General features: G+C 40.2%; 1 protein-coding gene across 8 annotated transcripts in view; it reads right to left on the reverse strand.

The window, feature by feature from the left end:
- The window catches only part of MOB2 (MOB kinase activator 2), a 118,567-nt gene that overhangs the window by 40,424 nt on the left and 57,673 nt on the right, over positions 1-20,470 (reverse strand). Inside the window, exon 1 of one of the 8 annotated variants that reach the window (XM_065065099.1) lies at positions 6,195-6,229. The exons of the other annotated variants lie outside the window; for them this stretch is intronic. Coding sequence (XP_064921171.1) covers positions 6,195-6,214 — 20 coding nt within the window. The 5' untranslated portion in view covers positions 6,215-6,229. Of the gene's footprint in view, positions 1-6,194; positions 6,230-20,470 lie in introns of those variants that run through there. 8 annotated transcript variants of the gene reach the window in all.

Genomic DNA, 20,470 nt, shown 5'->3' on the forward strand with positions numbered 1-20,470 from the left:
GCACAGCCTAAGTAACCTGCTTGTAATTTTCCTAAAACTTGACACCAAAACACTGTCAGTTTTCATGCTTTGATTCTTCTGATAAAGAAAATGGCTTAAGTGCATTCATTTACCCAGTTGATTTGAATCTCATGCTTAGTACAAAACTTCAAACATCTTAGAAAACCCAACATGGTCATATATTCTTGAGATCAACCCTCTCCCACAAATTCTTGGCAGATTTGGACAAGAAGCAGCAGAATAACACAATTTAAGATTAAGACTACCATACACTTTCTTTCAATAAGGAACTGGTGGATTAAAAAAGCTTGTATACATAGAATTGTTTGGTTTGTTTCTAAATGACATTTCTTCAAAAGCAAGTTAAGCTAGTAGTTAAAAAACAAAACAAAAACCACCAAACCAAACCAACAAACAAAAAACCACACACAAAAGAAAAACAAAACAAAACCAAAACAAACCACTAACCAAAACCAACTCAAAGAACATCCAAAAGAGTAACATTTATGGAAAATATCACGTCTCTATACAACAATAACATACAACTACTTGAATTATCTCAAACCATTAGAACTTTCCTTTTTAGGCTCAGAATATTTGAAAGCAACCTTTTTAAAAGTAAAAAGCCCCTCCTGGAAGCACACAGAGGTCAGGAGGAGGTCTGCTTATGACAGAACTGCCTTCCAAATTGTGGTTAGATTATTGCTTTACAGTACACAAGTATTTTTATTACTGTGACACTCTTGCACTGGTGTAAACCCTAAGAGGCAATCACATCTTGAGAGAAGTGCCATAAAAGAAACTTCTATGAACCCAAATCTCATCTGATCAAGGAGAAATAAAATAAATGGTAGAATGTAGAGTAGAAGAGACCTGAGTTTAAGCCAATCATAGAGAAATAAAGATATGGGTTTAAAAAATAACACCATTAAGCATAGATCTGTCTTTGAGCAACACTACTGTATATAAAGCTTTTGTGATGCTGTCTTGCTTAAAATCTCCATTTTGCCTAGAATTTGTCCTATGGCCATACTCACACTTTCTCCCCCCACAGCCCATTACAACTCTTGAATGGATGTTTATTTACTAGGAAACAAAGAAAAGCACTGGCTGACAGAAGAGCTTTGTCCTTCTGGTTAGACAAGATTGCCATGTTTTAGCAATGCAATAACAAAATTAGCCTCGCCTGCTCTCAAGCACAAAAAAAAAATCTCACTTAAGGTCCTGGAGAGAAACTGAAGAGAGGACATTACTGTACCTACCAAGACCTGCATGAACTTTGCTGAATAAGTTTCTAACCCAATTCCACAGCCAAAAAAAAAAAAAAAAAGTAGTAAGTAGTTACTATAATCTACATTTTGCATACCTAGTTTTGCAGACTTTTCCTAAACTACTTGTTTTCAGACTTGGTCCATATCAATATGTACTGAGACTAGGACCAATGGGTGATAATGTCATACTATCATAATTCCTACTTTACATGGCAAAGACATCTTTTTCAAAATGCTTGATGAAAATTGCTTTGTGATGAAGAAAAGGGCCTGAAGTTGCAGTGTTACTGTGAGGACACACAGGAAGGTTAGTGCCAGAGGAGAAACAAATACTACCAGCAAACAGAAGAGGGGAAGGATGACTCCAGACTTCTCAAAAGTCCAACTCTGCCACTACTTCCTTGGAAGCACGAGAGAAATTGAACTCCTCTCTAAAGCAAGATAAATATATATGAAATGTCATCTAATTTCAGTGATGCACACTACCTGAAGTTTTTTAGCATTTTTCTAGGCTTCTTACTGGGGAGGTGAAAGTGAATATTAGGATATGTATTCATCCTGTATCTTGAGCTACTTCTGTTCTTTGAAAGGACATTATATGCACGAAGCAAATGTGCTCCAATATGCAATGCATGAACTTTTCTCTTTTGACGTTCTGCCCTAAAAAAGGTTTGAAACTAGGGAAAATACATTGTGTTCCACTATACAAATAGCAACTTCCCTGTATAATTATAGTACATTTTGCTGAGAACTGCATCATGACTAGTGTACTACCAAGAGGACAAACATTTAACCACTATTCTTAGTTTGGTAGAAAATTTTTCCCACATTACATAAACACATACACACACACCCAACATGGGCAGCACCATCACTCTTTCATTGTTTTTACTTTAGGAAAGGAGCAGTTATTTTTTAATTTCAGTAGCTTTATTTTTGTCGATGTTATGGAACAGGTATTAACTTTTCTCCTTCAGCTTTCTTCAATATTATTCTTCCCTTCTCTCTACTGCAGTTTCCTTAACTTTCTGTAAGACAAGACTGTAAAACAGGAATTAAAAAATTGGCATGCTGATTCCAAATATCCTTAAAACTTCAGTAAGACAATTCACTTCTAAATGTGTTTTCAACAAAAAAAGGAGATTGTTGAGGAGTTTCTCCTGATGTTTTCATAAAATGGAGAAGTGCACATCTGACAAAAGAAGAAATAGGATGTTCTTTTAGTTCGCACATATTAACCAGAAGCACCAGGAACAAAACATAGCAGATTGTCGAAAATATCTAAACTTTACAAGGTCTTCCACAGATGGCCAGAAGTATGAACCACACAAAATTATCTGAACAGATGCAGCCTTATATCATTTTACTTGTGCAAAGATCTCTGTCAAAGAGTCAGCCAGCTCAGGGTAACCACACCCGAGCAACAGACACATTAAAAGATGACATGGAACAGGTAAGAAGAAATTAAGCACTCAAAAGCTAACCTTAGTATATCAATTTGCACTCCATATTCAAGCTTCTGATAATACTTCAGAATTCAGTTTTTCACTTCTTTGGCTGGAGGATGGTAAAATACAGAATATAGATTCTGTTCCCAGTTACTCTCCTACATGCTCAGTGCTAAATCTAAAAGAGCATATGAATGCTGTTAAGGATCCAGTTCCAGTCTTCTCAGTCTAACCAGACTGTTAGCTATGTATATAAAACCAATCAGCTTCAAAAAGAATTTGTGTGTGTGTTCAAGTGCTGTATGAAACTGGAAATTAAAAGGTTGGATCTTAACCTCTCTAAGATTAATCATGATCAATACGATACAGCTTCTTCAGAGGGCCAGCAAGAAGTGCGGATGAAGGCATGGTATTTTAGCTCTACAGGGTAGAAGAAAATTCTCTTCCCAGTGCACACTGTACATTTTTATAATGAACACACAGCCAACTAAATGCAAATTTTGAAAAGAATCTTTATCATTAGAAGTACAGCTGTTGCTTTTAATGAGAGAACATACAAAACATGTTGCTGTTTCTGAAAGTCATAAAATATTTTATTCCACAAATTAGGCTTTGCTTTGTTTGCATATGCAAGTACTCACGCATATTTGGAACCTGACCCCAGCTATATTGCCTAGATGCTTTTTAACTGGCAATTGTTGCACAAAGTATCTTTCTGTGTGCCTTTCCCTACGACCAAATAAAGAACACCTAACTGAAGTCAATACCCGTGTCCATCACAATTTGGGTGCATACCAAAACATAGAATAGATACAGAAATAATACTGCTGAGGAGTGAGGCGCTCCTATCAGTGAGCTGAGCAGTGACAGACACCCACAACGCTGTAATCCCCAGCCTCTCCATGTCCCTCGACACTGCAGCCCATCAAGTCCTTCTGGTTGGCCTAATGTAGGTGGGAAAGTTTAGGGCATGGGGAGCCGCTAAACAAACACTGTGTACCTCTCACACCAAAAGGGACACTAAACTATGCCTCACTGTCTGAAGATTCAGTAAGTCCTTCAGGAAACAAGCCTCCTCAGATACAACTTTACCTTTTCAGGAGGCAGTTGGAGAAAGGATAAATTGGCATGAATTCAGCTGTTAGCAACATGCAGGCAATGTACAGCTCCTCTTTTGCCTCACACGACTGTTGCGTTGTCTTCACCGGTAATGGTTTGTTGGAGGACAGCAAAATATGCAATACTTATAATAGCTTAAAATCTAGAGAGACAAGGTCTGCCAGGTAGATACAATCAGCACTGCACACCCCTTCCTTGGGTTGACTTCATCTGTTTTAAACTTGTAGATAAACTAAATAGCTGTGTCCCCACTATGGTTTTCACAGCTTACATATGCTAATTATTTCACAGTGAAAGCTGCTTTTTTGATCCGAGAAGATATTTTGCCTACAAAAATATAGCATGCCAGCAAACAACGGCTGCTACTGTAGGCACAGCACTTCCCATGAAACCTGTGCTTTGCACACACATTTTAGAAGTCAGCCCTCACTCGCACCTCTGAGCTGTCCAAGTAAAACAAGCTATACTGGTGTAAAAAAAAAAAAAAAAAAAAAAAAAAAGCCTATAACTACATTTGACTTTCTTCCAGTGCAGGTGTTCTCTCAAAAACCTTCTTCATACCCCAACCAACAACGCCGGAAAACATTTGGAGCAGAGACAAAACGTATGTGGTTAACGCCCAGCTTTTCCAGTGGGTGATTCACAGGTTTCCTCCAGCAGCACGCTCAGCTCTACACCCCGGTACCCACCCGGCGCTTCCCTGAAATGCCCGATTTACTGGGATTGCACGGATCAAAGGCGCGACACGTGCAGGGGACGCCACAGCCACCTCAGCCACCGCCCTCCCACTCAGGAGCCCACAGAGGACAGCAGCCAAGGCTGCCCCTCTGCCCCAGGGAAGCAGAAGCAATTAGGTGCCAGCCACAGAACCAGCTACCAGAGCCCAGATACGCTGTATTCCAGCACACAACAGCAACCGGAGCGGGAGGTTCTAGGGTCAGAATCAGCATTCAGTCCTTGTCGACCTTCCATCTAGTTATCCCTGTAGTGAATCCAAGGCTTAATTAGCCTAAAGCACACCTTCCAGAACGGCACCTGGTTTTAACTTGTATTTCTGACAAGAAAGAAAAATAACTTATTTTGCTCAGTAATTTGTTTCAATGGCTGAACATGTCCATTGTTAAAACACATGTCCTTTGAATATTTGAAGCCCCTTAGCTTTAACATCCATTTATGTTTCCAATTGTTATCCTTTCTCTGTTAGATTATAGCTTTCTTCTTCCCTTTTTTTTAAAACTTGATCAGCTAGTTGACCTTTTGACCTTCTGAGAAACTAAAAATTTTGCTTATGTCTCATTATTAGGAATCTTTTTTCCAGTCTAAATACTGCAGGTCTTCTCTGCCTTTCTAATCTAGAAGGGGTCCAAGTGCCTCCTCAAGACAATATAAGTACAACTGATCAAAAGATCTGGAGCAGTTCTTTAAAATCTTAATAGGAATGAACAAGCACACAGAATTTTATCTTCATGCCCCAATTAAATTAAAGGATCATTTTTCATTTAATAATGTTGCAAGTTTAAAATGTTTAAGTTTCTACCATTTAGAAATTCTATGAATATTTGCATCCTAAGACAAAAGAATACTAGTACTCATGATTTGAGCAAGGAAAGAAAAAAAAAATCCATAAAATTATCAATTTATTTAAATTCTCCAGACAGAGTAGCTATAAATATAATCTAGCCTTCATTTTATAAATATTTAATCAGCTTAGTAACAATTAAGATAATTTCATCCCACACAGGTTGCGCTACCTTTGATTAAAACCTCAAGGAGGAAAAAAAAAAAATTAAAATCTTGTTTTTCTTGTTATCCATTTTCTTTGCTTTCTTACTCACAATCATGGGGTGGAAAAAAACCACAGCATGATCATTCAAAATGAGGTTGTAAGAAATAAATGGAGAGCACATGGCAAAAGTGTTATGTCCCCCACCACATAAAATTAGCTCCTTACCACTGCATTCCTTCCACTGTAATCCGTGAATACCCTTGAGCAAAGAACAGTATTGATCCAAGCCAAATTATCTGACCCAAGGGACTGTGTAGAAAGGAGTCGGGAAGATGATACAGCCTAAAACCTGAATGAATACATTTTATAATCTGCTAATATGACCATTAGTGTGGAGAGCCACTCAGTTCCACTTTACTGCCTGCTGTCTCCAACACATTCCTCATTCTTCGCCCTTACAGTCAGAAACAGCAAATGCCTCCTCCCATCCTTTACAAGGAACGTATTCAGAGAGCAGCAATGAAAGACTCCAAATTGAGTGTGCCCCCAACTCCCTCATTACTATCCTTTGTCTCGCTTTAACAAAGCTACTTTTAACATACAGAACTCAGAAAAACTATCAATCCATACCTGAACTCGCTGAAAAACATCACCCACTCTTACTCTCTCCATATACATAAGGATTGCTGAGTTGCCTGATAGATGAGAAACCCAAGGCTTGTTTTCCATTATGCAAGTCAAAACTTGCAGGCATCTCCCAGCTTCAACACGTTACACCTCTACTAAAAGTGAAAACTACAGTTTATCCTCTTTGGGGCTTCATTTACTGCTTTATTTCTAATTCCAGATAATCGACTCCCAACAAAACTTGAAAGCCCATCTCTCTCACCATGCAACAAAGGAAGCCAGACTGTCCTCCTGTACTGTACACATCTGCTTTTGTACCACAACTTCTATTAGCAGATTGTTGCTTAAGAAAAACAGACTGGCAATGAGAAACAGATCAGCAGCTTGGTGTTTGTTCTACTTGTGTAACCTTTCACAAACAGCCTTGCATTTCCACATGAAGGCAACAAACGTCTGCTCCATGCAAATACAAATATTAGATAATTGAAAAGCTGCAGTGCTGTTCAGAAATTGGCTGAATGGATACAAAGAAACCCAACTAGATTGTCATTCTAAAACTTCTAAATTAAAAGTTCTCATTTCTAAAAACCTATTTACTGTAAACTAGTATTTAAATAGTGCTTATGCAGTCAACAAATACAAGTCATCACTCCCTCTCTTAGCAGTGTTCTTTAGTAGTCCACCAGCACAAAATGCCACTAGGATCTTCTGAAAGTCATCTGAGGGCATCTTTTAGTGACACTGCTAAGATACTCTATGAGCCAGCTTCTTCAGAGAGGATTATTCCCATTCATCCCTCCCTGCCCAAACCAACTGGAAATGGTGTATTTTCATTGCCTGTTTTCTGCTAGTTTAACCCTGTGATGTAGTTCACCATGGAGCAATTTCAGAACTAGACATTTAAGAGAAACAGCAGAAGCCCAGCTAGGATTAGGAAATCCCTTTTGGGGGAGGCTTGCCACCGTCATGGCCTAGCTCTACGATTGAAGGGCATGGTTATGCTAATCACTTCACACATGTGCTTGCCAAGAATAAAACTCATTGTGTATAACTGCATCAGTTCCCATAAATGAGAGTGGTAAGACTGTATACAGATAAAAATTATACTTGTTCCATTGTTCCGTGCTGCCAGGACGCGGTACTAAATAGCACTGTGGGAGGAAGCTGGAAGTGCTCCGGAATACAGAAAAACACTTTGGAGAAATAAGGGACTTGGACTTGAGACCGGAGTGGGGCAACCCAAGCGGAGCTGTTCAGTGCACACTCACATGTCAGGAAACAGCTCAAGGACCACAGTCATAGATTACCACGAGACAACAATCTCCTTCCAATCTTGCAGTTTTCTGACCACCCTTTGAAGAATCACTCTAAGTGATAACAACAAAGAAAATCAAGTCTGAGCATTATGCCTGTATCTGGAAGCGTGTATGAAGCTTGAAGCACGTATTTTGGGTAAACAGGGAATTACCCTCCTAAGGATGAGAGGAAGCATGCTCTTAAAGAAGCACTTCAGTTATAATATTTTTTTAATCTTCAGAGATGGATCTATTTTGAAATTGCATTGCTGTATTCCAGTATGAACTTAGATGGGAACAAACTGCAAGTATTTTTCAAGAACATGCAATGAAAATATTTAACCAGTATTGCAATATAGTTTGTAACACAGAGACCCCTTCATCATTATCATACTTATGCTACAGAGAACATTTATTATGATAAACTATCCTGTGCTTACAGAAGTGGAAATTCAAACTTCTTATTTCCTATTTACAGTGCTGTGGCAGTGAAGTTGAAAACTTTGATTATTCTATCTAGCTTTTCAATACACGTAAAATATCAAAAGCTCGAATTATTTATTCAGTCCACTAAATTTATCCAAAACAGCAAGGTATTCTCTCCCTCCCTCCAACGCCCTTCAGAATCACTATTGCCCGAGTGTGAGCTGATGGACAGAGCAAAACCAGAAAGCTTACACACAATACAACTCCATTCCAGAGCATAACACAGAAAAGGGAACTGATAATTCCACAACTGCTTTCTGAAAAACTTAAAGTCTTGCTTCTAGTTCTCCAGCCATTTTTAGGCTGATACTTATTCACAGGGCCCTCTACTACAGTGATGCACTACTACTTGTCCTGTATCTGAGCATCATGATTCCACTATTGATCATGTACTACATTGTTGACTGCAAACTTCTCCCACAGAGAGAAAAAGTACGGTGTTTTTTTTTCCTTAAAAGAAAAGCATCAAGAGGAAACATGAACTCTTAACTTGAAGATGTCTTCATGAAAGTAAAATTTATTTCTGTAACCTGTAGCAGAGGAGCTGACTTTAAAACACAGGAGTTCCAATTTGTACTATTTTAAATTAGGATGCACATATATGAATAATGTTCAGAATTTAAGGTGGGAAAAGGCTGGAGCTACTCTTGTTCACATAATATGAGACAGAAATGGAAGAGCCATAAAAATCTAAATTAATAGACTTGGTCTTGGAGAAACAGAGCTGCTGCACCTACATAGGTATCCCTGTAAGTCAAAAGAAAGATCACTCTATTCTTACACTGCACATTTTTACTGTTGTTACAAATTGATTAGCATTGCACTTGGAAAGAGGCACAATTATGTTGTATCTTAAGCACATGTTCCCTGCCTGCCACTGTATCCCATGTTCACTGCAAAACTCGCTCTTCAAAGTTTGACCTGTGACAAAAACTAATCCATAAAACTGAAAACAAGGGGTTTGGGATGAAATCCTGCAAGGAAAGGGAGAAGCTATTGGCAATTTTTCTGTGCTTCAAAGATTGGGTCAAAGCGACATAATACAACCTGCATGTCCAGCTCTCTTTATCACCTTTCAGCCAGTTTCTCTGTCATAAAACTTTGAGGGTAAGTCCCACTGAGACAGGCTGCAGTAGAACAAGCCATTTTGCCAAATGTTGAGTAACTACGGAACTCGCTGTAGCCTTCAGCCGTTCGCACGCTCACGTTCAGGCTGGCAGCTGAGGCGGGTATGTAGTCACTGCCTGTCTTTTGTTTTTCAGAACAAGGAGAAAACACATTTTTCCCCTCCCCTGTCTGGGAAACAGGAAATAGATTCTTATAAAGACTCTCCCACATACAGACTGGGCAGGAAAAAGGCGGAGTTTGGCAAAATTAAGATTTGTTCTTCAAATGCAGACCAGTAATTATTCTAAGGTAAGCGACAGGATGGCTCGGCTTCGTAATGTTTACCCATTCTGGTGCTGCTGTTTTCAAATGTATTTATATTTCATGCAGACTTAGCCATAAATGTAAAACCCAGTTATTTTTACCTGAGTTTTCAGATGATTAGATTCTTGCTCAGACTTTATTCACCTTTACATAAAGGCAACTAATGAAAAGAAAATGCCTTTTTAAATAACTGTACAAGTTAATTAGTTCTTAAGCTCCTTATAAAATGGCTAGACATTTTTATCCCTATTTTATAAATGAGGCTATACTGTTTCAAGTGCACAATATAGCTCCCCAGAGCACATGAAAAGTTCCACACCTTCACTTCAGAAACTATAAGCTAGTAGCAATATTGTCTTTAGCTCAGGGGGAAAAAAAAATCATTAGGACAGAAAAGCATGTGGATTTTCTATGGATGTCAGTTACTTGATAACTGCACGTCTGGAAGGACACATTTTCTTGTTGATTGTATGTATTCCAGGAACTTATATTAAAAACTAGTAACAGAGAGAAAATTAGTATGAACACAAAGATGGTTCCTCACTGAAAAAAAATCCTGAGATACTAGTTTGAACCTACCTGTGTATGAGCTACTCCCCAAAAAATCCTAAAATAACTTTCTAAACCCAGAAGTTAAGTATCTGACTGTATTTTTCACTAGCTAGAGTCTGAAATGTTTCTGTGACCATCTACATCAGAAAACCAGAACGTGGTCTGTGTAAGTACTGTAGAAGGCCTTTCTAGTTATTGGTCAGGGGTAGGAAGGAACCCTAAACTCAGAAAAAAAATTTAAAAGTTGAACCTTGGGAAAAGTTGTGGATGATACAGAAGATGCTGAAGGAATATAATCGTGATTGCTTAACTTCAGTGGGTACCAAGAACATACATATAACTTGCCTTTTGTTTTTATATGGGATGTCCTAGTGTACTTTTAAAATGCAAAATTTTGCATGAGATTACACTTTGTGACGTGCTCTAAATTTATTCTAGGCTTAGAGCTTTGTAAAAGCTTTCATCAGACAGGAATGGCACAATTTGTTAAAAACATTAAGTTTTACCGAGCTGGTTATCTGGCAGAAAAAAAAGCACACAAACAAACTGGAATGTGCTCAGTATCCAACTTGTTCAGAGTTTATGCTGCCTATATTAAGAAAAGCTCTAATGTTCATGGAGTGCTATTAATCAGCAGCTCTCAAAATGGTTTAAACTACATTTTTCTTTTCTGTAGCATGTGCCTCTAACATTTGCATAATATGACTGTATCACATATTCCTCCATCATAGCTTATGTACCACAACTTCCAGCTTGTGCCAGTGCAATCCACACACATACCATGACCCATCCCTCCTGTCAGTCCTCCTCTCCCTTCCCTGCATGCCAAAATCTCCAGCTCTCTACCCCTTCCATGAGTCTCCAGGCACGAAGACTCAGCTAGTTTTCCAGCTTGTTGGCCAGAGACAACAGGCTCTCCTGCCTTGCCCTTCGCCATAGCTGCCAACCTTTTCTTCTCTGTCTCCTGAGCTTTGGATCCACTTGCGAGGACAGTGGCCAGAAGCACACCATGCAGATGGCTCCCATGCTAGAAAGCCGACCGGTCAGGAATTCAGGGCAGGCAAGCTCTGCAAGAAATAAACCACTCCCAGCACAGACAACCACCTCAGGCATTGCGGGACAGGGTCCTGCATGTAACAGCTCTGCAGGGTTCCAATCTCACCTCAGAAAGCCATCAGCATTGGTTTCAAAGTTCAAGGAAGTTGCCAGAAGGCATTTCATGCCCTGTGGCTTGGAAGTGGTTAAGAAAGCTCTTAAAAGATAATTCTCTGATCACAAAGCCTTCTCTAAAACAGCAATCAGCCCCTACACAAATCTGCTCAGTCCCTTCTATGTCAGAGAACAGGAGGGAAACCAAACAAGGCAAATGGATAGTACTCTTCCATGAAAGAGGTGTTACAGACCTAGAAAAATGTTTTTCAAACAGCTTTTGTTTAAAACGTACTCTAGAACACAAAAATAAAGGTCCCTCATGGCCTGAATGGTCAGTACAACAGCACAAATTACAGACAAACGTTCCTTTGGCAACATAGCTGATTTTATGTAAAATCTAAGTTGCACAGTAAATGCCTGGGTAACTCCAAAGACCCTGGCTTTGTGCAAGCTAAGAGCCAGCACAGAGCTCCAAGTGACCTCCTCTGAAGTCATCTTTCCATGCTTGACTGCATCACACCTCAGTTTGGTATGTTATCCACCTTCACAGAAAACATCTAACATCTAAACCACTCAGTACTAGAGTGCTAAACTGGATGGGAGTGAATCTCAGGAAGCCATATTCCAACTACCGCGAAATCAAATTATTTTAGTGAAAAGATGGAATGAACCTGCAAACACTGGCTGTTTTAAGTTCCTGAATAGCTACCTTAATTTGTTGAGGCCAGGCTCAACAGCCTTTTAGAGCTTAAAAAAATTTTTTAAAAATAATGTTAAGTGCAGTGAGAGTCCTGAGCATATTACAAAACACAGCATTTAACACCATAAAAGTACGTAAATATGTAGTCAATGTAGTCCCTCTTCAGAGTGTGGTGAGCCATCGGTCATTACAAAAATTCCCTAACAAGCTCCACAAATTGAAATTATAACGAAAAAACTCTCTAATTCCCCCCAGAAAACTGCCATGTTACTGTATCAAGCATACAGTCGTAATTGAAACTGACTGGAAAAGCTAAGACTTGTCTTCGAAAAGATTAGGTGCAACACCTTGAAGTAATGTAGCTTCATGACTGCCATGAAATAAACCTCCCAAGCCAATAAAACCTGACACACACATAAAGTCAGCGTGGTGCAGTCAGCTACATAACATACAGCATTACGATTTTTCCTACCAATGCACAATGCTTCGTTATCTTTACCATCCATCGGCATTGCTGCTATTCTCTCCCCACATAGAATAAGTTAAAGAATTCTCATTTTCTTTTAGCTGAGCTAGCAGCGCTAGGCAAAGTGCTGGTTCATCCTGAATCACTAGCAGGACAGAGCCTCAGGAATGGAAGACTTAAAAAAAAATAACTTACAGGTTTTGCTCCATTTTTCTTAGCTTTAGAGCAGGCCATAATCAAGAGTCCTCTCAATACAGCTATGAGGGAAAAACCTCCATTTACATCAACATTACTGTAGGTATGGTTTGAGAGCAGGTAAGGGAAGAAAACAAACTCCCATTCTATTTCAATTGAAAGCTTGAATTAACTGAAAAAAAGCTTTAGAAATGGTGATGTTTAATACATTTCTTCATTATGCTTTCACAGTAATATCCCATTAAAAAGTTTTAGTCCTCAGAGTATTTTAAGGGGAAGATGCAGAAATAAGCTGTCCATTGCATATCAAGCTACTAAACCTGCAATTCACAGTAACTGGTGTAAAAGTTCAGAGTTAATTTACTGCCTCTATTATTACTAAACTATAAATTGGGATGTTAACAGTTCTGGTTTACAACAGATAAATTAGATGGCTACTTTTAGAAGGGTACTTCTTACCCTGCCTATAGATCACCTTCATTATAAGCCCTGACCACACTACGTACTCCACAAAGCAGTTTACTTGGAGGGAGGGAGAGAGGTGGCACAGAATCATAGAATTGTTTGGGTTGGAAGGGACCTTAAAAATAATCTAGTTCCAAACCCCCTGACATGGCCAGGGACACATTCTACTAGACCAGGTTGCTCAAAGCCACCATCCCACCTGGCCTTGAACAATTCCAGGGATGGGGCATCCACCACTTCTCTGGGCAGCCTGTTGCAGTTTCTTACCACCCTCATGGTGAATAGTTTCTTTCTTATATGTTATCTATATCTACCCTCTTTCAATTTAAAGCTATTATACCTTGTCCTATCACTACATGCCCTTCTAATGAATACCTCTGCAGCTTTCTTTTAGTTCCCCTTGAGGTACAAGAAAGCTGCTATAAGGGCTCCCCAGAGCCTTTTCCAGGCTGAACAACCCCAACTCTCTCAGTCTGTCTTCACAGGAGAGGTGTTCCAGCCCTCTGATCATCTTTGTGGCCCTCCTCTGGACTCACTCCAACAGGTCCATGTCCCTCTTAAGTTTGGAACCCCACAGCTGAACGCAGTACTCCAGGTAGAGCCTCACAGGAGCAGAGCAGAGGTGGAAAATCACCTCCCTTGACCTACTGGTCACACTTTTTTTGATGCAGCCCAGAAGACAGTTGGCTTTCTGGCTGCAAGCACACATTGCTAGGTCATGTTGAGTTTCTCATCAATGAACACTCCTGAGTCGCTCTCCTCAGGGCTGTTCTCAATCCATTCTCTACTCAGCCTGTATTTGTGCTTGGGATTGCCCTGACCCATGTGCAGGACTTTGCACTTGGCCTTGTTGAACTACACGAGGTTTGCACAGGCCCACTTCTCCAGGCTGTCAAGGTCCCTCTGGATGATATCCCTTCCCTCCAGCATGTCAACCACACCACACAGCTTGGTGTCATTGGCAAACGTGCTGAGAGGGCACTCAGTCCCACTGTCTATAACCCCAAAGATGTTAAACAGCTACAGCTTCTCAAACATGATGGAAAGTGGCTTAGCAACTTCATCCACCAGTTCCCTCAGGACGCACAGATGCATCTCATCAGGTCGCATGGACTTGTGCACCTTCAGGTTCCTTAGACGGTCTCAAACCTGATCTCCTACAGTGGGAGGTTCTTCTTTCTCTCAGTCCCTGCCCTTGCCTTCTGCAACTTGGGCAGTGTGGCTGCACTTGCCAGTGAAGACTGAGGAAAAAATGTCACTGAGTATCTCAGTCTTCTCCATATTCCAGGTAACCAAGTCTCCTATTTCCTTCCAGAGACTGCACACATTTTCTCTACTCTTCCTTTTATCACTGATGTACCTACAGAAGCTTTTCTTGTTGCCCTTGACATTGCTGGCCAGATTTAATTCCATCAGGGGTTTAGCTTTCCTAGCCTGAGCCCAGGCTGCTCAGGCAATTTCTCTGTATTCCTTGGAGGCTGCCTGTCCTTGCTTCCACCCTCTGTAGGCTTCCTTTTCATGTTTGAGTTTGTCCAGGAGCTCCTTGTTCATCCATGCAGGTCTCCTGGCATTTTTGCCTGACTTCTTGGTTGCAGTGCATCACTCCTGAGCTTGGAGGAGGTGATCCTTGAATACTAACTAGCTTTCTTGGGCCCCTCTTCCCTCCAGGGCTTTATCCCATGGTACTCTACCAAGCAGATCACTGAAGAGGACAAAGTCTGCTCTCCTTGAGTCCAAGGTAGTGAGCTTGCTGTGTGCCCTCCTCACTGTCCTAAGGATCCTGAACTCCACCATTTCATGGTCACTGCAGCCAAGGCTGCCATTGAGCTTCACATTCCCCCACCAGCCCCTACTTGTTGGTGAGAACAAGGTCCAGTATAGCACTTGTCCTTGTTGGCTTCTCTGTCATTTGGAGAAGGAAGTTACCATCAACACATTCCAGGAACCTCCTGGACTGCCTATGCCCTGCTGTATTGTCTCTTCAACAGGTATCAGGGTGGTTGAGTCCCCCATGAGGACTAGAGCTTGTGAATGTGAGGCTCTCCTGTCTGTCTACAGAGGGCCTTATCTTCTTGGTCAGGTGGCCTGTAGCAGACTCGCACTATAATGTCACTTGTCCCTGCCCTCGCTTTAATCCTGACCCATATGCTCTCAGTCAGCTCCGCATCCACCCCCACACGGAGCTCCATGCACTCCAGCTGGTCATTGACATAGAGAGCGACACCTCCACCTCATCTCTCCTGCCTGTCCATTCCAACACCTCAGTCACAGGAGACATCCCACCACATCTCTGTGATGCCAATAAGGTCATAGCCCTGCACACATCTCCAGTTCCTCTTGTTTACTCCCCATGTTACATGTGTTTGCATAGAGGGATTTAAGTGGGGCCCCAATAAAGCTGATTTACTGGCTGGAGTGCTGTCATAAAAGACACTAAAAAAAAAAAAGTTCAGTGTCTGAAGTGTTTTGTTGTTCCCTGTTCTGCCTCCAGGTTGTTAATGGAACAACATCTTCATAATGCTTAAATCCTAGTATGAGCATTTATCACCGCTTGAGATTCTGTATAAAAGCAAGGATGACAGTTTCCTTGAATTTGTGCCACAACATTGTTTTATTTCAAGAGGTCAGACATTTCCAGTAAGTAAATATGTACACCATGGGGGAAGGAGAGAGAGAAACAGAGAGAGAAGAATACATGCACTCACATGAGACCTGCAACAGCAGCTTCTGGAGTTCTGAATTAAATCTTTGTTTCTAGTAGAGACTAAAATATTTGTTACTGTTAGCTGCAGATACATAAGCTATGAGAATGAACATATTCCTGTAAGTTATTCTTTGAATTAAATATTTCCAAGGGGTAGGAGCCTAACTGATCAGGACAGTTTTAAAAGCATGTCACAGCCTGAGATTTTTATTTCTCACCCACTTTTTCCACATAAAACAACAAAGATTTTTCCAACTAAAATTTAATCTAGCATAAGGTACTACAGTTTCAGACTGACATGATTATTCTAAACCATATGCTTCACTGATCTCAATAACTGGCTGATCAAGAGGCTGCCCCCTCACCCCACCTCAAAAAAAAATCTGTTTAAATACTTATTTTCTGTAAGTTGTCTCTAGCATTCACCATGAAGAAGGCCCAGTTCCAAATCCATATTTGGGAACAGCTCTATTAATATAAAAATAATGACTCACTGTGAAAGTTCTAATGAAATCTTCTATTTAGAAGCATTATGTTTATAATACTTTCCCCATATAAGGCTTACAGTTGAGGTCTTTACGCATGTATTGTCAATGACTATAAAAATGCTTAAACTACTTTTGCCTACTCACATATGCAAAAAAATCCCAAAGAAAACACATATGAGATCATAAGTCTTGTGTTGTAGGACAAATGCTACCAGAACAGCCAGACTGAATATATAGGACAACAGTTACAAAAATAATACCAGCAATCTGTATAAAAGGAACACTATTCCTGGAGGTGATGATTAAATCAAAATAATTACAATTCTAGAAATAGTTCAGTGTTTTGCACCATATTTCCATCTCCCTCTACTTGGCAAACCTACTGTCACCATCTCAGGTAAGGTAGCCAGTAGCAAGGCTGTCCAGAATACACAAATAATGCCAAAATGTGGTGGAATTGCTGCAAATGGTAAGTTCTTGTTACGAGACAGTGACAGTGAGGCTACTGTTAGCCCTACTGCTTTTTTTCAAGACCTTTGCATTCATCGCCACTCTCCTCCAGCTTTTGACAGCTCCATACCTCTCCTCACAGTTCTTACAGCAGAGCCACCAGTAAGGCAAGAGGGTTCTCAGACAGAGCATTGGGAAGAGCACAGCAACCAGAACCTGTAGTAAGGAACCTCCAAGGCATGGAGCACACAGCAGTGGTCAGAAACTGCTGGCAGCCCTTCCGGGCTCCACTGCTTGGTGCGTGTGGGGAAAAAGGCCTAGACTGCAATCCTGTCCTGATCACATTACTGCTTGGTGACACGGCCAAATGATGGCAAAACTGTGGGATGCAGGGGTGTGGAGTGGGAGACTTGGGGGAAAGTAATTTATGAAGGAAACTTCTGCTGGTTGTGAACAAAAAGATTTGCTGCATTTTGTTTGTTCTCAGAGGCTGGTCTCTCTCTGTATTCACCCAGTAGTCAGAACATCCTCAGATCTTAGTCTACACCCTCCTGCTCCAAGAAAAGAGGAAAATAAGGGGCATTTTAATCACACAAGAGAAGCCACCCCACTTTGTAACTGAAGCATAGTGAATGAAAATCACCATCAGCTTCAGAAAATGAAAGAGCAAACCTGTAACTAAGTTACAAATGAGCACAAAGGGCCACAGCTGACCAAGAGCACTAAGATCACCTGGAGTCAGGCAGAGTCAGTCAGCAGTGCTGGCACTGCAGCTCAGCTGACATTTTTTGACATCATAAAGCATTCTAAAGATGACTCTCCAAAATGGATTTGCAATCTAACAAAAACTCAAGTGGATAATCTACATTTTTTTGGCCTTAATCTGATAAATCTGTGCTGTGCTTTCCAAGGCTAACAGTCTGTACTGCAACCCTTAGATGTTCCCTTTTTTCATTATAGAAACTGTGGTAATTTGGGAGAACCATAAAGCAGTTCAAACAGCTGCTGCTTCTCAGATAAGATACTTGGGTGTTCGTACTACTTCTGTTTGCCAGATGAGCTATTTCAACAGGCTTTCCTGAGCTGTTTGTCACAGCCTTTAACTCTATTTTCCTGCGGTTGCAACAATACTTAATAAAAAAGCCTTCTGAAGCACTTATTGTGCTCCTACTTTCTACTTTTTTGGGCAAAATAAACATAAGATATGACTTTTTCTCCTTGGCTTGCTTTGCGTCAGAACAAGACAGAAGCACACAAGAAAAATGAATTCTTTTTCAATTTCAGTGCTTGGCTCAAAATCAAGACTTATTAGTTTAAAGCAGTGGCTTGGAGCAGAGGAAACAGATCTTGGGGCCAACAATATGTTATCAGAGTCAGTTGAGCATCCATTAATCATTAAGATATTCCTAAGTATTTTGTCCCTGTCCAACTTGAATTTGTTTCAAGGAATTGGTTACTTCTGCCTTGGATTATATATAACCACCTTCATGTACACATAGTCCTGAGATGAATGCAGAAAAAAAAAAAATCTCCATGCAGAGCAGAACTCAAAGAGCATTTTCAGAGGGGCCAGAGCAGCACTGGGCAGAAGAAGGGAGATGTCAAACGATTTGAATTCTGGGTTGAAACACTGGTATCACAAGTTAAGCACATACTTTTCAAGAAGGTTCAGCAAGTACTCAACTGACTGAGATGTTAGCTGCAAACACTGTCTTCTCAAAGCTTCCACCCCGCCAGATTTCTGAATGCACAATCTAGCTACGTTCCTCTAGCACTTGAAACCATCCAGGAGAAATGCCACACAAGAGTTATTCAACAGTGCAGAGTCAAATGCAGTAAAGATGAGAAGAAAAACCTTAGCATTTAAACATTTTACTTTGTGCTATGTATTTGTTTCAATGAATAACCTCTTGTACATGCTGCTCAGTTTCCATTACCATAAATTTGAGATGGCTACTTTGCAGGATTTGCAGATATCATTGCTTAGTTTTACACCATCTTCAAACAATTTTCAAGTTTCTAAACCTGCACTGAGTTAGAACATATTGCAGACCAACTGCACGCTGCATGGCCTTGTCAAAATTGTCATGCTAAGCAGAATAGAGTGATGGGGCATTGCGTGGATCACTAACCAGGGTCATCAGAAAACCCAGTTCGGGCGCAATTTTACCTAGTAGACTATTTAGCACTATGTCATGTGATATTTGAAGCAAGGTCAGAAAGTTTACATGTGTCCAAAGGAGCTCTTCACTTCTACAAGTGCATCATCTACTTCACGTTGCAGCAAAGCTTCAACATGGTGGGCATGGCCATTGTGAAGGTAAATCACCATGGGCATAAGGTTATAGGAATGTGTAAGCCCATCCATTATGATTTTAAAAGGCACAGGAAGCTTACATCACACCAAAGTTCAAGCTGCGTATTTGTTTCAGGTGGGTTGAGGTCATATCTTGTGAAATGCATGCTTGGATTTACACCCTTCCTTAAACTCAAGTCATTAAGAGAAAAAAGAGGAAATAGATGTGTAATAAACAGTATTTGTTATTTGACAACTTACCAAAGACTTTACTGACTATCAGTAAATCCAAATGCTAAAGGGATAAGAAAAAATAGCATTTACAAAGAAAAAAAAAAAAAGATGCTGAAACAATTACAGTGCCAGTGCATTTTTCACTGTCAATAAGCCCAGCACCAAGCAAATAAAGGGATATCTCCCAAGTTAAGATGACCTTCAAAAGAGTTTGTTTATAAAAATAAACTTTGCTATGCAAAGAAATATAATCAGCACACTGCAGGCTAGCACATAAAAGCAAAGCTGACTTAACAACATTGTCAAAGAGATGCTGGCAGGTAAGATTTCTATGTCAGTCTCAGCAAGATAAGGTAGGTCTCCCAACATAGTGTCCCCTGATGAATCTCAGCACCAGATCCTTCTGTCTCCACACACTTGCGTAAACATTACCCGCTTCAAAAAGCAAGAGCAAACATGCCCATGTCCAGTGAGACCTACTCAAAGCACACCTACAAATCGCTGCTTCTAAGTCAAACTCTGGATTTTACATGTTTCCAGTTTATATGTGTACAGTTCTTACAGTAGTATCAACTGAGGTACAACGGAACAGGAGAAAGGCTAGGAAGGGGGAGTTTTTGCTGGTATTAGGTTTGAAAATAACTTTCAGGCATCTTTGCTCCCCTTGCAGTCTTCCTCCTCGTATGAGTTTACAAGTACAACCAGAGCCTGACCAAATCATATCCCCCCCAGCCTTGCCCCCCCCCCAAAAAAAAAAAAATTATTGTGATAACTCTCACTACAGTTCATTGTTTACAAGCAAAATTAAAAACAAAAATCAAGATTTTCCTGAAAAATGGATCAAATATCTGCAGTTTTGGGGAGTATCTTATGATGTCAAAAACACGACTATTAAAAGGAAAAGTGACCATCTTTATGCAAAAGATACAAGGGTTCTCACATAACCCCTGTATCCTGTCTTCTCCAATCACTCCTTTTGGTCACTGCATCCAAGATATCAGGACCACCTAAAACAAAAACACTATCTGGAGCTTGATAAACCAATCTGCGAGAACTTTTTGAGTTAGGCACAGTTTATTTACTTTTTAAGAACATCTGGATACAGTATGTAAGAAAAACAAGAAGTTGCACTTTTGTTTTTAAAGATGAGATTTTCAACAAAATTCTTGTTCTCCCTCACAAATGCCATGTTACACTCTTTACTGTGAACTTCCTGCAAATTCAATAGCTCCACTTAACAAAATAAGACTTGATACAGTAGGAAGGTGCCAAACAAAGTGACTTTTTATGTAAAGAATTCCTCCTATTGCTCTTGATGCTCAACTTCTATGTTTTAACATTAAACATTTAGCATAATACCACCTT

The sequence above is a fragment of the Columba livia genome, chromosome 5, assembly GCF_036013475.1.
Source record: "Columba livia isolate bColLiv1 breed racing homer chromosome 5, bColLiv1.pat.W.v2, whole genome shotgun sequence".
NCBI classification, from domain to species: Eukaryota; Metazoa; Chordata; class Aves; order Columbiformes; family Columbidae; genus Columba; species Columba livia.